Source organism: Mauremys reevesii, linkage group 5 (assembly GCF_016161935.1).
Source record: "Mauremys reevesii isolate NIE-2019 linkage group 5, ASM1616193v1, whole genome shotgun sequence".
Lineage (NCBI taxonomy): Eukaryota > Metazoa > Chordata > Testudines > Geoemydidae > Mauremys > Mauremys reevesii.
The window spans coordinates 69320616-69337554 of record NC_052627.1 but is presented as its reverse complement, the minus strand read 5'-3'; the positions used below and the strand labels follow the sequence as shown (position 1 = coordinate 69337554).

Sequence of the window (16939 nt, the reverse complement as noted above, 5' to 3'; positions counted from 1 at the left end):
GTGGATTCGCTTCTTGTTCAACAGGACTTCTTGAATTCTTTGGAACAGGAGAGTCCTAACCCTGACAGCCATCCAAGCTCTGAGTCATAGTGTGTTCAGGTTAGGTGGGGTCACAAACATTCCCCGAATCCTGAGTGAAGAGACTGGGCATCAGTAGGAGATTGATGGCTGGCTGGGAGAAGAGGTAAAGTAGGTAAGCAAACTACATTTGTTTTAGCCATATTGGTGTGATTAAGATGCCCAAGGTTTTGTCCTGTCTAATTTTGTTTAGAACCATGAGGATTAGCAGCGTTGGAGGGAAGGCATCTAGGAGACTTCTTAATCAAGATAGGAGAAAGTCAACCCCCACCCCCCAGGAATGGTGATCAAGACATCCCCTTGACAAGAATTTTCCACATTTCTGGTTGATAGTGCTGGTGAGGTGGTGTATGTTTGGAAAACACCAGGTAAGCAATATTTGCCTGAGAATGGATCTGTCAGATATCCACTTGTGATCTTGAGTGAAGTGACTGCTGAGGTCATCAGCTATAGTATTTTAGAGGCCAAGCAAATAATAAGGATATGCACTTGATTGCATTTGAACAGAGGAAGGGGATCTCGCTTAGCCTTGTCGATTTATGCAGTACATACTGGCCCTGTTGTCTCTCATTATGTAGGTGAGTTGACTTTCTATCACAGGATCGGATTTGGTGGCAAGGGTATGTATGTAGGGCAGGCTCCTCGTGGACCATCTGTCCTGGATAGCATTATACTGTCAATGTGCTCCCCATCCTAGGAGAAATGAATCTGAAATGGGATAGTTGAAGGGAATTCCTGAGCACACCTTGTACAGATTCTTCCACCAGTCAAGAGAGACCTAGCACAAGGCTGGGAGCAGAGAGTTATTTTTTTCAGGCTGTCTTTGTTGGGAGTATAAACTGTCCTGAGCCAGGCTTGGAAGCACTGCAGGTAAAAGTGGGCATGTAATGTGAAGGTAAATGCTGTTAGATGCACGAGCAGCTGCAGGCATCTGGCAGTGACCTGTGGGCTCACTTGAATTTGTGTGACTAACTGTGTTCGAATAAGAAATCTGTCCTCTCATAGATAGGCTCTAGATGTTGTGGTATAGAGAGTGGCCCCTATAAAATCTTATCCATTGCAGAGGTAAGAGGGAGGACGTTGCAGTATTGAGTTGAAGGCTGAGCATGTGAGAGAGACATAGTGTTCTTTACTCTGTTTGAACTTTGATGTAGGAACACCAATTGCTGAGATAGGAGAAAATGATTTACTCCCCATTGCTAAAGCTGTATAGCAACTACCGTGATAACTTTTGTAAACATTGTAGGGGTGGTAGAGAGTCAAAAAGGAGGACTTGATACTGATAGTGGTTCGACTCCTGACCAATGACAAAAATATAGGAATCTCTTGTGAGAGAGATGTAGCATGATATGTAAGTATGCTTCTTGAAGGTCACAGGTCTCAAAATAGTCTCCCAGATTCAGGAATAGAATAGTATCTGTGAATGTCGCCATCTTGAATTTCTGCACTATGATGAAGACAATCAGCATTCTGAGATCAAGAATTGGCCTTCACCCACCCTTCTTTTTGGCAACCAGAAAGTGTACTTGGAGTAAAATCTGCTTCTTCTGCACTGATGTATTGACTTAAATGGAATATATGGGTCAAATGTGTTAATGTAACCCAATCACTGTCCAAGATTAAATAGTGTTAAATAAGGTTTGGGGTTTGGAATTGAGAGACCTCAGCCTGCTTAGTATCCTGGCGCAAACACCATTAAACATGAGGCAGAATAGCCCCATCCCCTCATTATTTTGTCGTCCAATTAGGCCTGGTTTCTGATACATGAAATATGGTTCACTGATGTCTGGTTCCCCTTTTCTTGTTTACCATGCATGGCATTAACACAGTCCATGAGTTATATCAGTAGGCCTTTTTGTTTGGACTAATTAAGTCCGTCTCCCTTTCATACCCTTTACCATCAATATTTGTTGTTATAGGTCTTATAAAGTTTCACTTACTTTTTACTGTTGAGCTCACAATTATGGTAAATTTGTAGGCCCAATTATTACAACAGTACTCAGTGGGAACTATTTCCACAGCTTGGAGGCAGAGGGAAAGAATCTCTTGTCTCAGCTGAAGGAAGAAAAGGGACAAAGAATGTGCTTAAGCAGTTGGATTTGTCTTTATTTGTTTCAGAGCTCTGGGGAGAGACAGAGGCTGCTCTCCATGGAACACGGAAGTGGTGCCTTATGTGAGGTTTCTGTGAATGGGAGTTGTCTGGGTGTAGGTTATTACCATCTCTGTTTAAGGAAACAAGACTTGCGTACATTTTGTCAATACACAAATTACATTAATATTCTTGATGCTTCATCACTGATTTCTGTTCTAAATGTAAAATTGACTTGCCATGCTCCAAAATCTGCTACCACTCAAAAAGGCATCATACTAATAACTTACAATGTCCCCTTACAATCACTGCAATACCTCTCACATTCACATGCCCAAGTGCTCCCAAAACAAAGTTCTTACACAATAAGCAGCGTCTTCATCCATCAGAGTAGAAAGGACAGAAAGAAAGGAGAGTGGCTGACTGCCTTGGACAGAAGGTGGGACATATATAGACTGTATAATACATAAATACAATGATCCAAATACCACTGTCATCTATACTTGGTTATCAATCTGGAGTGCTTCTATTGACACCAGCAGGTCTAAATTGTGCAATTTGTCCAATAGAGGGCAGTGGTACATACACTAGCTAGTTGATTCCCTACATTTGTTTGAAAATTATCTCTTGCATAACTTCTGTTCATGAATTATTGTATTATCTTTATGTATGACAGCTCTTCCGTGTGAGGCTCTTTATAACTTTAGCTAATATATCAAGATGTGTTAATATTTTAGATGCTTTACTTAGAATGTGATTGGAGCAACATGAAAACAGAAAAGCACCAAGACAAAGTAATTTAAAACTCGGAATCTCCTCCTTGTATATCACAATCTTCATGTTCTTGTTTTGGTTTAAAAAATAGCAGCGCTTTTCTGTTTTCATGTGATATCTGATTTTTTGGCAGCCTCAAACTTTGTTTCCTTTTTTATTTTGGTTATAGTTAATTGTTTAGAAATATTTTACAGGCAAGCTTCTTGTGAGAGAACCACTTAGCATCCTGAATCCTCAATGTGTTTAGATTGTGAGTTGTGTGTTGGAGAAAATACACAATATGGAGGGGGGTTCTCAGGTTATTTAACCTAGTAACATTAATTTAAAAAAATCCATTTTATTTTTCCTTACTGACAGACGTGCACACACACTGGGGTTTATCTCTTTGTGATACACTTGTCTTTACCTTTCTGCATCAATCTGGATAATAAAGAGGAGACTATCTTGTTTCAGAGGCTGGTGCCATAAACCTTCCCTCTGGCTGGCACTCCTCCTACTGACTCCCTAACCTCATCCTAGTTTCCCAGGTATCCTCCCATTCCTATCAGCAGTTCAGGCTGAAGTCCCAGTTCCACGTGTAGTAACTTCATCCCAGGTAAAAGGCTGAAGGCAGCCGGGCATTGAAGGGAACTGCCCAAGCCAGCTTTCATAGTGCTCTTAGGTTAGGTAGTGCGTCCAACCTGTCGCACTCGCAGGCTGCCACATGCTGCCTGTTTCACGGGTTTTGTTCCGTGAGTTCCTTTGCTATTGTCATTTTCTGACTGAGTGGCAGGTTAGTACCCGCCACAACACTGGCTCTCAGTTTTGCTCCCCTTTACTAAGATTAGGCAGCTCGCTTCACTGCGTTAGCGGGAAAAGGCTTTTCCGTGCTCGTTCCCTGAGGCCGTGTCTACCTCCCGCTTGGTTACGGGAGTGGGAAGTGCCTCTCTTCCGGCACGGAGCGGCTCGGCCCCTGAGCGCGGGTGTAGCGTTGTACCGAGCCTCTCCCCCCGTCCCCTAGTTCCGGGCTCTGCACTGACTGTACCCGCGGTTGGTTTCCCCAGGCGGCTTCCCCGCTCGTTGCCCTGACCCCCGCCCCCACCCGGGGTGCCAGGCGGAGTCGGCTCCGCCAGCTCGCCGGGCGGGGCGGGCTCCACCTCCAGCCCCGAGCCCGGCTCTCTGCGGGGCGTTGCGGTGCCGCCCCCCGCGTCAGCCCCGCTCGGGGAGGGGGTGAGGAGGAGGCTCCTCGGTGCCGCGTCGGGAGAGAGACAAGCGGGGAGAGCGCGGCGGCGGCGGCGGCTCCAAAGGCGGGAACAAAGAGGGGAGCGCGGCCGCGAAATGGTGAGTGACGGCGCCCCTGCCCCGCTCGCCGCGGCGGGAGGGTCCTGATCGGAGGGGCCCGGCTGGCGGTGCAGCCGAGCCCAGCTCCCTGCAGGGCCCCCGAGAGGGGGCGGAGAGGGCCCTGCGGAGCCCCCAGGTGGTGTGACAGCCTCTCCCCTGGGTCAGCGGCCCTAGGGACTGTCACCCCTCCCCCAGACGGGGTGCGGTACCTCCCCCCCGAGTCCGTGTCACCCCCTCCCCCAGACGGGGTGCGGTACCTCCCCCCCCCGAGTCCGTGTCACCCCCTCCCCAGACGGGGTGCGGTACCTCCCGAGTCCGTGTCACCCCCTCCCCAGACGGGGTGCGGTACCTCCCGAGTCCGTGTCACCCCTCCCCAGACGGGGTGCGGTACCTCCCGATTCCGTGTCCCCCCTCCCCCGACGGGGTGCGGTCCCACCCCCCCCCCCCGATTCCGTATCGCCCCCCCCCCCCCGAGTCCGTGTCAGGCCCTCCCCAGATGCTGTTGGAGTACTGTCTCCCAGGCATCCTGTGATGCCTCCTTCCAGATGTGAGTCCAGGTCCACACCACCCGGACTGTCACCTCTTTCCTAGACCTGGATAAGCTGCCTCCCCCTACAGTGTCCTTTTCCTCCCATAGGGATACGATGTCCCCCCATCCTCCTGTCACACCCATATACCCCAGACAGGGATATGGTGCCACTCATGCACCCTCCCATACATGAATACCTTCTTTCAGGAAGGTGATATTGTATCAGCCCCCCTCCCCCTGACTGGGATACATTGCCACACACTCTCAGAGACAGGAGGCAGTGAAACTCCCATCCACAGGCAGTGATATATTGCTTCCCCAAAATGTGTCCTTCCTCCACAGAAAGAATGTCAGTTGCCAAGAGGGTTTCCTCCCCCTCCCCCGGGTGTGTCACCTCTCCTCCCCACTGTGTGCCCTCTCCCATACATGGAACAGAGGTACACATGCACACATATGTGCCAAATATATAGTGCTCCTGCCAGGTGTGTGTGTGTGTGTGTGTGTAATAAAATATATTTTATCTCTGGAAATACCTAAGTAACTATAACTTTAATAGCAAAATCCAGAGAATAAGGTTATTAATGTTGTATGTGCAGATGTATGTAATATATCCTACACTCATATGCCTTGTATGAAAAGTGAATAATCTTCAGGCCTGAAATAAATTTTGAAAGTAATTTTTAACTCTGTTTCTGAGACAGATTGTGTGTGTCCGTTTTGTGTCTCTTTCTCCCGCTACCCTCAAAGTGAACTCTAGAGAAGCCCCATGCACATAATAAATACCTATATTATGTGTCTAGTAGTATTACACCAAACAGCTGTGTTTCTTAGCATCAGTTACTGGAAGCTTTCTGTGACTAGCTAGCCACTCAAAATGCCTGGGAGGAGGGGAGGGGAGGGGGAGAGAGAGAGAGAGTGTAAATCTATGTATATATATTATATTTGTATATAGCGGTGAAGGGTTATGAAATAAGTGATTTTCTTGTTGAATGTCCTTGGTGAGCTTCCTGGTGGCATGTTGCCTTTGCTCCTGTTACTGGATACATTGCATTCATGTTCTACTACCAGTATTCCAGCACTCAATGCACCATAAAATGATTTTGGTAATAGTCTTGTGTCACTTTAGGATATACGGTAATACCAGACTGCAATCTATCATTTTGTCAACTTCTTCAGTAAACTTAAAAGCTTGTGAATTAGTGTCTCTTTTCAAGACTGAAATGCTAAAACAAACAAACAAAACAAAAAACCCCCAAACCCTTCCTCTTTTGCTTCTCAAAAACTTGACAAATTAGATATATTTTTTTAACTCATTCTAGACTTACACCTGACCCTGCTAGCTACACTCTGATGGTGGACTCTTTAGTCCTGTAGAACAACTTGCAGAATCAGTGTCTTATTTTTATTCTCTTTCGTTTGTTTTAATTATGGAAAGGGCAGACCTGTCTAATATTAAACAAATTGTAAGAAATATAAATTTGTCTATTAAGTGCGTTTTCCACAGTCATTTATTAATTTATCCTACAAGGACCAACTTATTAAACTCTAAAATGGTTTAAGAATATTGAAGATAATTAGCAGTTAAAAGCAGACAGAACTGCAGTTTAAAACCTTAATTGTTACTCTTGATCACCATGCTTGACCTAAGTAGCTCACTAATGCAGATAAGATAGCCATTATGATGACCAGAGATAATTCTCTGTTATTGCCTTTCATAAATTGTTCATAGTTACAGAAAACTTTTAGATGTATGTTTTAAATTATTAAACATTTATCCACAAACTGAATATCTGTAGGGTTTTGTCTTGAATTAGACTGGAGATCTTTTAATTTTTGATGTTGCTTAGTGCAGGAATCTTGCTAGAGGAAATATTTTTGTGGACTCACTTTAAGAAAGCTAATTATTTTTCCAGATTATTAATGCTTTGTTCTTTTTCTTTGTTTTCTAAACAATTTCAGAGCAAGGTCTGAAGAGGCATGGATGTAACATGAGTCCCTTTAAGTACTCAGTATAGATATGAATTTTGCAAAAGTTTATTTTTTGGTAAATTAGATAAAAATGGACGAATCGGCTTTGTTGGATCTGTTGGAGTGTCCTGTTTGCTTAGAACGTCTTGATGCTTCTGCAAAAGTCTTGCCTTGCCAACACACATTTTGCAAACGTTGTTTGCTGGGCATCGTGAGTTCTCGAAATGAGCTTCGTTGTCCAGAATGTAGGACTTTAGTTGATTGCAGTGTTGATGAACTTCCCAGTAATATTCTACTGGTTAGACTACTGGATGGCATCAAGCAAAGGCCCTGGAAACCTGGCACTGGTGGTGGGACTAGTTGCACAAATGCATTAAGAGCCCAGAGCAGCACTGTTGCTAGTTGTGGTTCAAAAGACCCACAGAGCTTGCAAGGTGGACAGCAGCAAAGAGTACAAGCACGGAGTCCCCCTGTTAGGGTAAGTATCCATTATAAATGATAAGCCATACCTATAGGTAGCAGTTTGTTTTGTTGTTGTTGCAATTATATCTCTTTCTAGACTCTTTCAGAACAGATGAATCACAACATTTGTTGCTTCAGGGGTTAAACAAGGGCAATCAAATGTGTCATCTGCAAAAGCAAAATAGTATCTGTTCATTGGCAGTTATGATTTAAACCAATTTTTCTATGTAACAAAAGCCTTGAGTGACAGTTGCTAGCACATTTCCAGGGAAAAGGTCAGTATTTATTACATTCTTATATTATATACTCTTGGCTTTAGTCTTCATATATTTATATTGCTAGTTACTGACTGCTGGGGAAAATGTTTATAGCCAAAAGATAGGATGTATTTTTCTGTTTAAAACTCTTCATTGTTGAATTTAAAATAGTTCAGGGGAAGAAAACCAGCACAGGCCCCTAATATTCCTATTGACACTAAAGAGGAAGCTAAATAACTTGAACAAGATCGTTTGTATGAATTGATTGGTTGCATAATGAACAATTATTCAGTCTTGCTAAGAATATTTAAAATTGTTTGCTACTTGTGAACTCTAACACTAGAAATTGATTTTATTCTAGGTTGTTCTGTGTTCTATTGATTTTTCTGTAAGAACAAGTATTGTAATCAGATTTTCATACATTTTCTATAAATTTGTTTAGCTCTTAGGGGGAAATTCTTGCCTCTTTGAAGTCAATGGGGATTTTGCCATTGACTTTAGTGGAGCTAGGATTTCACCTCTATCTCAGAATTGGTGGTGTTTGATAACTTCTCTCTACTTTTTCACTTTATTTTTAAAAGGGCAGATTTTCTAACTGTTTTTCATAAATTGTTTGATCACTTAATGGGTCGGCTACTTCCTTTTGATTTTTTTCATTATTTTACTTTTGATTAGTACCATAAGGATCATATTCATGCAAGTTTTCTGTTTAGTTTTCAGTAAAGTATATAGATTACCTAAAGTTCAATTATTACGAAGTGTATTATCGGTGAATACATGGAAAATTCTCTTGATTGTTGTAATTATTATATCTGTATGATGATATTTTAACTTGTTTTGTATGTATGAAATCCATGCACTGAGAATTGAGCTTATTGGCTCGTACCTTTGCTTCTGTTTCTTCTTGGTATTCATTCAACTTGTAGACTCTTTCATGCCTTATACTCAAAACTTCAGTAGCTTAATTTATTATGATTTTTTCTAGAACCAGAAATTGAGATCATTTTATGGGCTGACTTGACCCACCTTTGTTTTATCTAATGACAGACCAGATTGGCTCCTTTTTAAAAGGTTATGTTGCACATTTAATGAAACTTGTACATGCAGAGCTTATGGGTATGAATTGAAATTGGCTTAATGATTTAAGTGCTGTACCTATTTGAAGAATGCATTGTATTTTGAGAAATGGCCTGATGAAGTCAAAGAAAGGGATACAAGCATTAATTTTAGAGAGCTATTCTTTACCTCAGATAAATCATCTATATATTTAGTTTTCTTTGTGGCTAAGAAATCAATGACTTGCTCTGGATAACTTAAATAATTACTGCTTACCTGAAAATTGGTATTTCTCAGATGTACATCACTTACGTCAAACTGTGTTGAGAATATAAAATGTATGGATTCTTCCACCAGGTTTTATATTTTAGCCTTTATATTCTAATATTCACACTACGATTTTCTTTAGAAATTTAAAAAAGTAATTTGTCATGTTATTCTCTGTAAAGTGTCTAATGCAGTGGTTCTCAAACTTTTGTACTGGTGACCCCTTTCACATAGCAAGTGTCTCAATGCGCCCCCCCTTATAAATTAAAAACACTTGTTAAATATATAAAAAACATTATAAATGCTGGATGTAAAGCGGGGTTTGGGTTGGAGGCTGACAGCTTGCGACTCCCATATAATAACCTTGCGACCCCCTGAGGGGTCTCGACCCTCAGTTTGAGAACCCCTGGTCTAATGACTTGTATTGAGTATGTCAGTAATATATGCAGTTATTGATGAGGTAAAAATATCCAAAAGGGTACAGCAATTTTTTGAAGAAACAATAGCAATTACAAAAAGGTCCTCAACCTCTCCCAGAACCCCAAAGCAATTTAACATTACCTCCAGCAGCTAGCAAAAATCATCAACTGCAAAAATACAAAATACCAGTATAATTTCAGTATGTGTTATCCTTTAGACTGTTCTAAACACATACATTTTTTTAAATATAATTTTTATAATGTAAGATTTATATTTCATCAGTGTGCTGTGAATTTATTCAAGTACTCTTCATAACTTCTCAGGTTTATGGGAAAATTAATATTGTATTCCCTTTTGAATTCTTCTCTAGGTTTAAATGTACTACAATATTCTGATGATGTGCAACATTTGTGTTTCCATGTTGTGCAGAGCAGAAACTGATAACATATGGCATGTTGCATCAGTTTATTAGTTATGTTATACCATGTGCTAGTAGAATTGTGGCCATGTGGTTCCCTCATGTAGTTAACTGACATTGAATGAACATTAACAGCAGACTTGAACATTTACAATATGCTGTGCACATCTTTTTCCAGAGATCTAAGGCCATAATATAGACATTCCTGTTTTATCTTTGGTGGGGGGTGGGGAAAGGTCACCCACAACCACTCACCCATTCCGGCCTGTCAAGACTCTTTTGGTGGAGGGGAGGAACATGAAAATCAGGTGCTTGTTTTGTGAAGGGAGCAGCTACCTAATTTCTTTATCAAAAGAATAAAGAACAAAAGTCGAGTGAGAAAGCACCGAGAATTTATCAACAAAAAATAGGAACTGACAATTTATGTTGCTACAATTTTAAGCTGAATGCAGCAGTTGTGTTAAGAACTTTAAATAGGAGTGGCTGCACTACAAATGTATCAGATGGTTCCTTTACCAGACATTGGGTGTAGAAGAGTCTTTCAAGATGAGTGGCAGAATCAGTAGATTTGTTGAGCTATGAAATTTTGTTAAAGGGGAAACTAATAAATGCATGTTGCTCTTAAATTAAATGAAGTGAATGTAGGTGAGGATTGCCAAGTCATGAACATTCCGCTTGTACCTTAAGGAAATATTAAACCAATACATGCCCTTTGAGAAGATGTTTTATTTTTCAGAAAAGGTTAATACGTCATGCACCGTTGCATGAATTCCTGAACTGTGTCAGTGGCTGTGGAATTGCTAGCCCTTTTATTACACAGTGCTGTGTACTGCGTTTTTTGTGTATATGAACACATTGTGCAATAAGCAGAAAAAATGTACTGAGCTTCTACAAGATTCATGATACTAACATAATTTTGAGAACAGTTGCAGATTGTTAAGAAGTCTATCAACAGTTTTTAAGTTAGTTTTCAGTTGCAAGAATCTGAAACTGGCCTTTATAGCAGCAGTTGGGAAGGACTGGAGATGTTTCAGGGAATATAAACCCTTTAAAAACATTTATTCACTTTGTATAATTTAAAAAAAAATTATTGAATTTTTGTATGCATAGTACATATGTACACACACTCCTTTCTTCATTTTCCAAGATATTTCTATTTTAACCATTTTCCTGGTGGAGACTATAGACTTATCTAAAGTTTGTTGCTATATTTCCACTATATCAGGGGTCCCCAATGTGGTGCCCACGGGTGCCATGGCACCCGCAGGGGCATCTAAATGTGCCCGCGTCCTGGCCGGTGGTCGAGCATCCGCTGAAATGCCGCCGAAATTCGGCGGCATTTCAGCGGATGCTCGACCACCACCACGGTCCAAAAGGTTGGGGACCACTGCACTATATCATACCACATGCCTGTGAGTAACATTTACCCTGTAACCAACAGAAAAAGGTGCTGTTTTATTTGAAAATGGAGGGGTATCTGCATGGCAGTCTGGGAGCACTGGTCTTTGTATTCTCCATATTGTGGGACAAGGAACATTGCCTGCTAGTTTTCAGAATGAAAATGCTGTTCTTATTGGGATGTCTGGTAGTGATCTCCTGTATTTAGTTGCCTGTAGATTTCTGTTCTTTGGGATTTTTTTTTGACACGTTCTGACGTCAGTTATTTGCAGCAGCTCTTTGAATTTCACCAAAAATAAAGCTCTTAGATGCAGAAGCAGGGCCGGTGCAACCATTTAGGTGACCTAGGCGGTCGCCTAGGGCACTAGGATTTGGGGGGCGCCATTTTCTTCGGCAGAGACCGCGGCAGCCGGATCTTCGGCCGCCCCGGTCACCGCCGGCATTTAGGCAGAGGGAGCTGGGGCAGAGGAGCGCGGGGAGGGCCACCTGCAGCAAGTAAGGGGGAGGGTGGCACACGGGAACTCCCCGCCCCAGCTCACCCTTGCCCCGCCTCCTCCCTGAGCACGCCATAGCTGCTTCACTTCTCCAGCCTCCCAGGTTTGCGGAGCCTAATCTGATTGCTGCCGCAAGCCTGGGAGGCGGGAGAAGTGAAGCAGCCACAGCGTGCTCGGGTAGGAGGTGGGGCAGGGGTGAGCTGCTTCACTTCTCCCGCCTCCCAGGCTTGCGGCACCAATCAGCTTAGGCGCCGCAAGCCTGGGAGGCGGGAGAAGTGAAGCAGCGACAGCGTGCTCGGGGAGGAGGCAGGGCAGGGATGAGCGGGGGGGGGACGCCTCAGGATGGAGGGTGGGGAGCTGCGGCAAGGGGGGTGCCTCAGGGTGGGAGCGCTGTAGGGGAGGGCGCAAGGTGGAAGTTTTGCCTAGGGCGCGAAACATCCTTGCACCGGTCCTGTGCAGAAGTACCTTTTGTTTGTCCCATTAAGTTTCATTCAGATTTAGCTGAGCTATAAAGTATTAAATTAAACCCTATCATTTCCGTTCTCTCTTGTGTTCTTCAGGAAAATTTTGGCAGCATGCTAAAATAATAATGAATACAAACATTCTGAAGAGCTGGGCCCACACCATTGCCAAAGCATCAGCAACACATGCTACACCAGGAGTAGGCAACCTATGGCACGGGTGCCGAAGGCGGCACACGAGCTGGTTTTCAGTGGCACTCACACTGCCCGGGTCCTGGCCACCAGTCCGGGGGGGCCCTCTACATTTTAATTTAATTTTAAATGAAGCTTCTTAAACATTTTAAAAACCTTATTTACTTTACGTACAACAATAGTTTAGTTACATATTATAGACTTATAGAAAGAGACTTTCTAAAAACGTTAACATGTATGACTGGCACGCGAAACCTTAAGTTAGAGTGAATAAATGAAGACTCGGCACACCACTTCTGAAAGGTTGCCAACCCCTGTGCTACACTGAGAATGCCTGGGAGCTGCTGGAGCTGCAAGGGAGGGAGGAGAGTGAGGCGAGGATCTCCCTCCAAATCACACTCTCTGGGAATGGCACACGGGCCAGCATCCCCATTTCTCCCTCTGGGGCACCACATAGTGAGGGAGCCCTTCCCTTTTTGGGAGGTCAGGAGGAAAGACTCAGGGTGAGCGGGCCAGGCTGGGCTTCCCTGACAGCTAGTTGCACTCAGTAGATGACTACAGCAAACCACGCACCCCTCCTTCCTGGATAACCGCTTTCTTTTTCTGTCAGCTAATATAATTTAGTCCTGTGAAGGGTGGATTTCATTTAAATCATGATTTAAATCACTACTCAGGAAGACTTGATTTAATCATGGATTTCTACATAAAAGTGCATTCTTGTTGGTTGTTATAACCTTAATACATATTCTCACAACTCAGAGATAGATGTAGGTTTCATTTTTAGAAGGTACACACTATACATTTTTAAATGGCTTATTTTGAAAACTTTTCAGATTAGTTTTACAGCTATATCAGAAAATGAATGATTGTTTGGTTATTTAATTTACCAAAGATAATTGAAGCAGATATTTATGAAGTCATTGGGAGGTGAGCTATCTCCAGTTCAACAGGTTAATCATTAATATTGAGGATTTTCTTGCCATGCTGTATTAGGACGAGAACATAATGAGGCAGATATTTAAATTGTTTTATTTAACTAAAACACCAAAGTTATGTATTCTGGATTTTTTTCTTCAACAGCAAACATATAACATTTTAACAAAACAGCATATGAATTTAGTTAAACATTCAAGATTTTTTAAAATCAGGTTTATTTTTGTTAAAATTGTTTTTAACTAAGATAGTTAAATGAAATTTTGTTTAAAAAAACCACAAAAATTAAATCAACTGTGTCAGCCAGGTCAACATGAGAAACTTAAAATATTGGCTTCTGCAGCTAACTCCGTCGTCTTCACCTTCATTTTTGTTTGTTCATAATCTGGAAAAGAAAAACAAGATTTCCTGCTTTTTCAGGTCCCAAACGATTTCTCAATTTGGAGTGAATTAGTCCAAAGGAAGAAAATACTCTTTTTCTACACTGGCAGAAGAAGCTACTGCTGTTAAAAGTGAGATTATCACTTCAACTGTCTCTGAATCCAAGTGCTTAAGGGACTTCCACCAGTTCACTGGCGTGACTTCGTTTAAAACATCATCAGCAAACATATATTTCTTGAATGGTTCTTATTCCCAAACTGGGTCTTTTTTACGGCCTGTTGCCATTATAGATTTTCCCTTCTAATGAGAAAATGGTATGGTAGATCTCAAATCAGTGAAGGCTATACTCAGAAAGACCTCAAGACTTCTGGAATATGCTGCTTAAACAGTTTCACTTTTGTTTCTACTGCCTGTCCCTCCCTTCTCACATTTATCTCCAGACGACTTCTCCTTGTCCAGATCTATTCAGCCCCCAACAATCTTCTCTTCATTGAACTTTTTGAAACTTTGCACTTTGAGAGAGGTAAGGGACTGACTCTGTGCACACAAATTTGCAGAGGGACAATAGGGTTGAGGTCTGTTATTTCTTACCTCTCTATATATGTATTTATTTATTTAAAAACATTTTTGCTGTTAACAAGCATGTTATCTCTGGAGACACAAATCCACAGTCTGAGAACTGCAAAACTCAGCATGTCTGAATTTATAATCCCTATTCCATGATGAGATTTCTTTGAGCTATAATGTATCTTAATTAAAACTATCTTTAGATAGGTTTTTTCCTCAAAAAGCATTTTATCAAAAAAAATCGGATTTTATTTTATTTTATTTTTAAAAATCATTGATTTTTGTCCACCTTGGTCCTGTGGTAGATGTCTATTCTGACTGTCCAGGCATCAAACCCTGATATTGACACAAGTTTGCAGGGGGGAGGGGAGGTTATATTGTACATAATATAATTCTTTTTGCCTTTTTCTTTTAAAAAGAATATCCTAGGAAATCACATTCAAAAACTACATTAAAATAATGTTATTTAGGTGGCAAAGTGCTTGCAATTTAGGCAATGCCTGATTTCTGGTTGTTCATGCAACATTAATCCCCCCCCCTCCCAAGCACACATGCATTAAGATAGTCTTCAATTGCAAGATTATATACAATGTTTTCTCACAGGACACTTGCCTCATTCAGTGCAGATTTTGGTCCCGCAGCGGGACTGAGTTTAGGTTACACAAGCAACCATAAATTTGGTATTTCCTAACTTTTGAGTGTGTGACTTTGCAGCCTAAATAGTGTGTGTGTGTGTGTGTGTTTTAGAGTGTGCGGGTTGTATGATGGGGTAGGGGCAAAGCTGCAGTGTGTCCCAAGTTATAGTTTAAAGGAGGCTGTGACAGATGCACATAAACATTCAGAAATGAAAATTACAGAACATTTGACAAGATTCTGTTTACCAATATATGCTTTCTTTTCTTTCTTACATGCTCTTAAAAAGAGTAAAAACAGTATATTTCTCTTAAGGTTGCTTGTTAGGTATTTATGAATTCTGAAATTGAGTAAGATAATATTTTAACTGTTTCTGTATAACAATTCTTAGTCATGTTGTATTTGATTATACTTTAGTGACAGTGGTATCTGCGGCAGATTAATGAACTGTCTCTTGTGTTGTCACTGTGTTTTTTCTAAATAACTACGCAAAGGAGGAGGAGGGGAAAATCATCTTTATGGTATGCCAGTAGACTGGCATTCGGAACTTCTAGATTCAATTCCTTGGTCTGACACATACTTCCTTTATAACCTTGCACAAGTACTCAGGTTTCTTTGTACCTCTGTTTCTCATCTATAAATAGGAATAATACTTCTATTGTCTGATTCATTGTTTAGCTTGGTATGCTATGTGGGGCAGGGATTGCATCTTACTTTCCAAATTGGGGCCACTAGGCACTACGTTAGTAAACACAGTTCACACATTCAGTGTTCTGATAAAATTTCAGGGTAATTTACAGATTGCTTCAGAGAGATGTTCACAGTACATTTTCTGTGCCAAGGATTGTCCTATGGCTTGTGTTAAATCATTGGAGGGATTTCACATTGATTTCAGACAATGAATAGTAAATTAGATAAATAGCTCAGCAAAGGAGAGGCAGCCTTTTTTTTTTTTTAAAATCTTTAGAAACTGCTACATTTTTTGTCTTGAGAAATTTGTGTCTGCAATACTAGTGTGATAGATCATTGTTTTTTGAAAATGAATAAAGAAAAAATATATACTATTAATGCTACTGCTAATACAGAAAGGTTTTATTCATATATTTTGACTCTTGATAGCAAACTTTAACCGTCTGCTAGTCTTAATTAGTACTTTCTTGTTGAAACAGATGACTAATTAGTGTTACCCAATCATTTAGAAGACAGTTAAGTTTTGAAGTAATTCTTTAGCGTAAATGCAGGTTATTTTATTTGAAAATAACATACTGTGTACGTGATATTCAAAAACATTACATCTCTTTTGTTGATAAATTGTTTTTCTGGATATCACTGGACAGACTCTGTTGCCTGAACAAGCACATCTCACTGTATGTCTTATTCATTATCTTAGTATTTTTCTATCTCTTGAGACTATATCAAGAGCTTCTGTGAAACAGGAAATAGTTTAGACTGACATGAAATAGTATTTTTGGTAAAAGCAGGTGCAATAAATTGGCAAGTGTGGTTACTGCTCTGCACAAAAAGTTTTGATCATTCAGAAAAAAAGTGTCACTATCAAAAAGGAGATTTGAAAGGTATAGTTTAAACATATCCATGAAAGGGACATTTTGTAAAAATAACCTTTCTGTGCTTTTGCTTATTATCATGGAATTTAGGCACTATTAAAATACCTGGATTGACAAGAGACTGGTAAAAATGCCGGTTAGTCATGTAATTGAGTGAGTTATTTTATGTGTAGTGTGTAGCTTTTGTTTGGTACCTCTTATTTCTAAATGTGTATAGCTGTAGGAGCAGTGGCAGAAGCAGCCAAAGCAGAGACTGCTGCACTGGGGGTGAGGGAGAAAAATGGCGCTTACCCAATGCAATCTATGCCACTGCATCCAGAATTGTGCAAGGGGGATCTCCCCCCCCCCAACACAAACGTTCTGGGTCCTGGGTGGTACCTCAACCCTTACCCCCATGTGACCATGGAAAAAAACTGCAAAGAGGAACTATCCAGAAACTCCCACCTTTTTAAGAGGAGCTGCAGACGCAGCCAAAGCAGAGATCTTCAGACATTCAGAAAACTTTCTACAGTTTTGACTGAACTTTCTCTGCCCTGGTCTGATTGACTGTATCAACTCTCTCTTAACTTTAGCTTTACTCTTAACTTGCCCCCTCTTATACTTTTCTTCCCTGCCCTGTTCATCCCCTTCCTTTGTGTCCCCTCTCTCTTCACTTTTCATTTAGTTTTATCCCCTCC

The 16939-nt window shown here is 41.3% G+C and overlaps 1 protein-coding gene across 6 annotated transcripts in view; it reads left to right on the top strand.

Moving 5' to 3' along the window:
* Window positions 1-375: 375 nt before the first annotated feature.
* Window positions 376-16939, top strand: part of SH3RF1 (SH3 domain containing ring finger 1) — a 163062-nt gene continuing 146498 nt past the window's right edge. For 3 of the 6 annotated variants that reach the window (XR_005599389.1, XM_039541567.1, XM_039541566.1), the window contains exons 1-2: window positions 4064-4261; window positions 6750-7236. Coding sequence is in view for 5 of the 6 variants with exons in the window: in XM_039541567.1 (XP_039397501.1) it covers window positions 6850-7236 (387 nt within the window). In the remaining variant the exon portion in view is untranslated. Of the gene's footprint in view, window positions 447-4063; window positions 4262-5132; window positions 5273-6749; window positions 7237-16939 lie in introns of those variants that run through there. The other 3 variants (XM_039541564.1, XM_039541565.1, XM_039541563.1) reach the window with 3 other exon arrangements.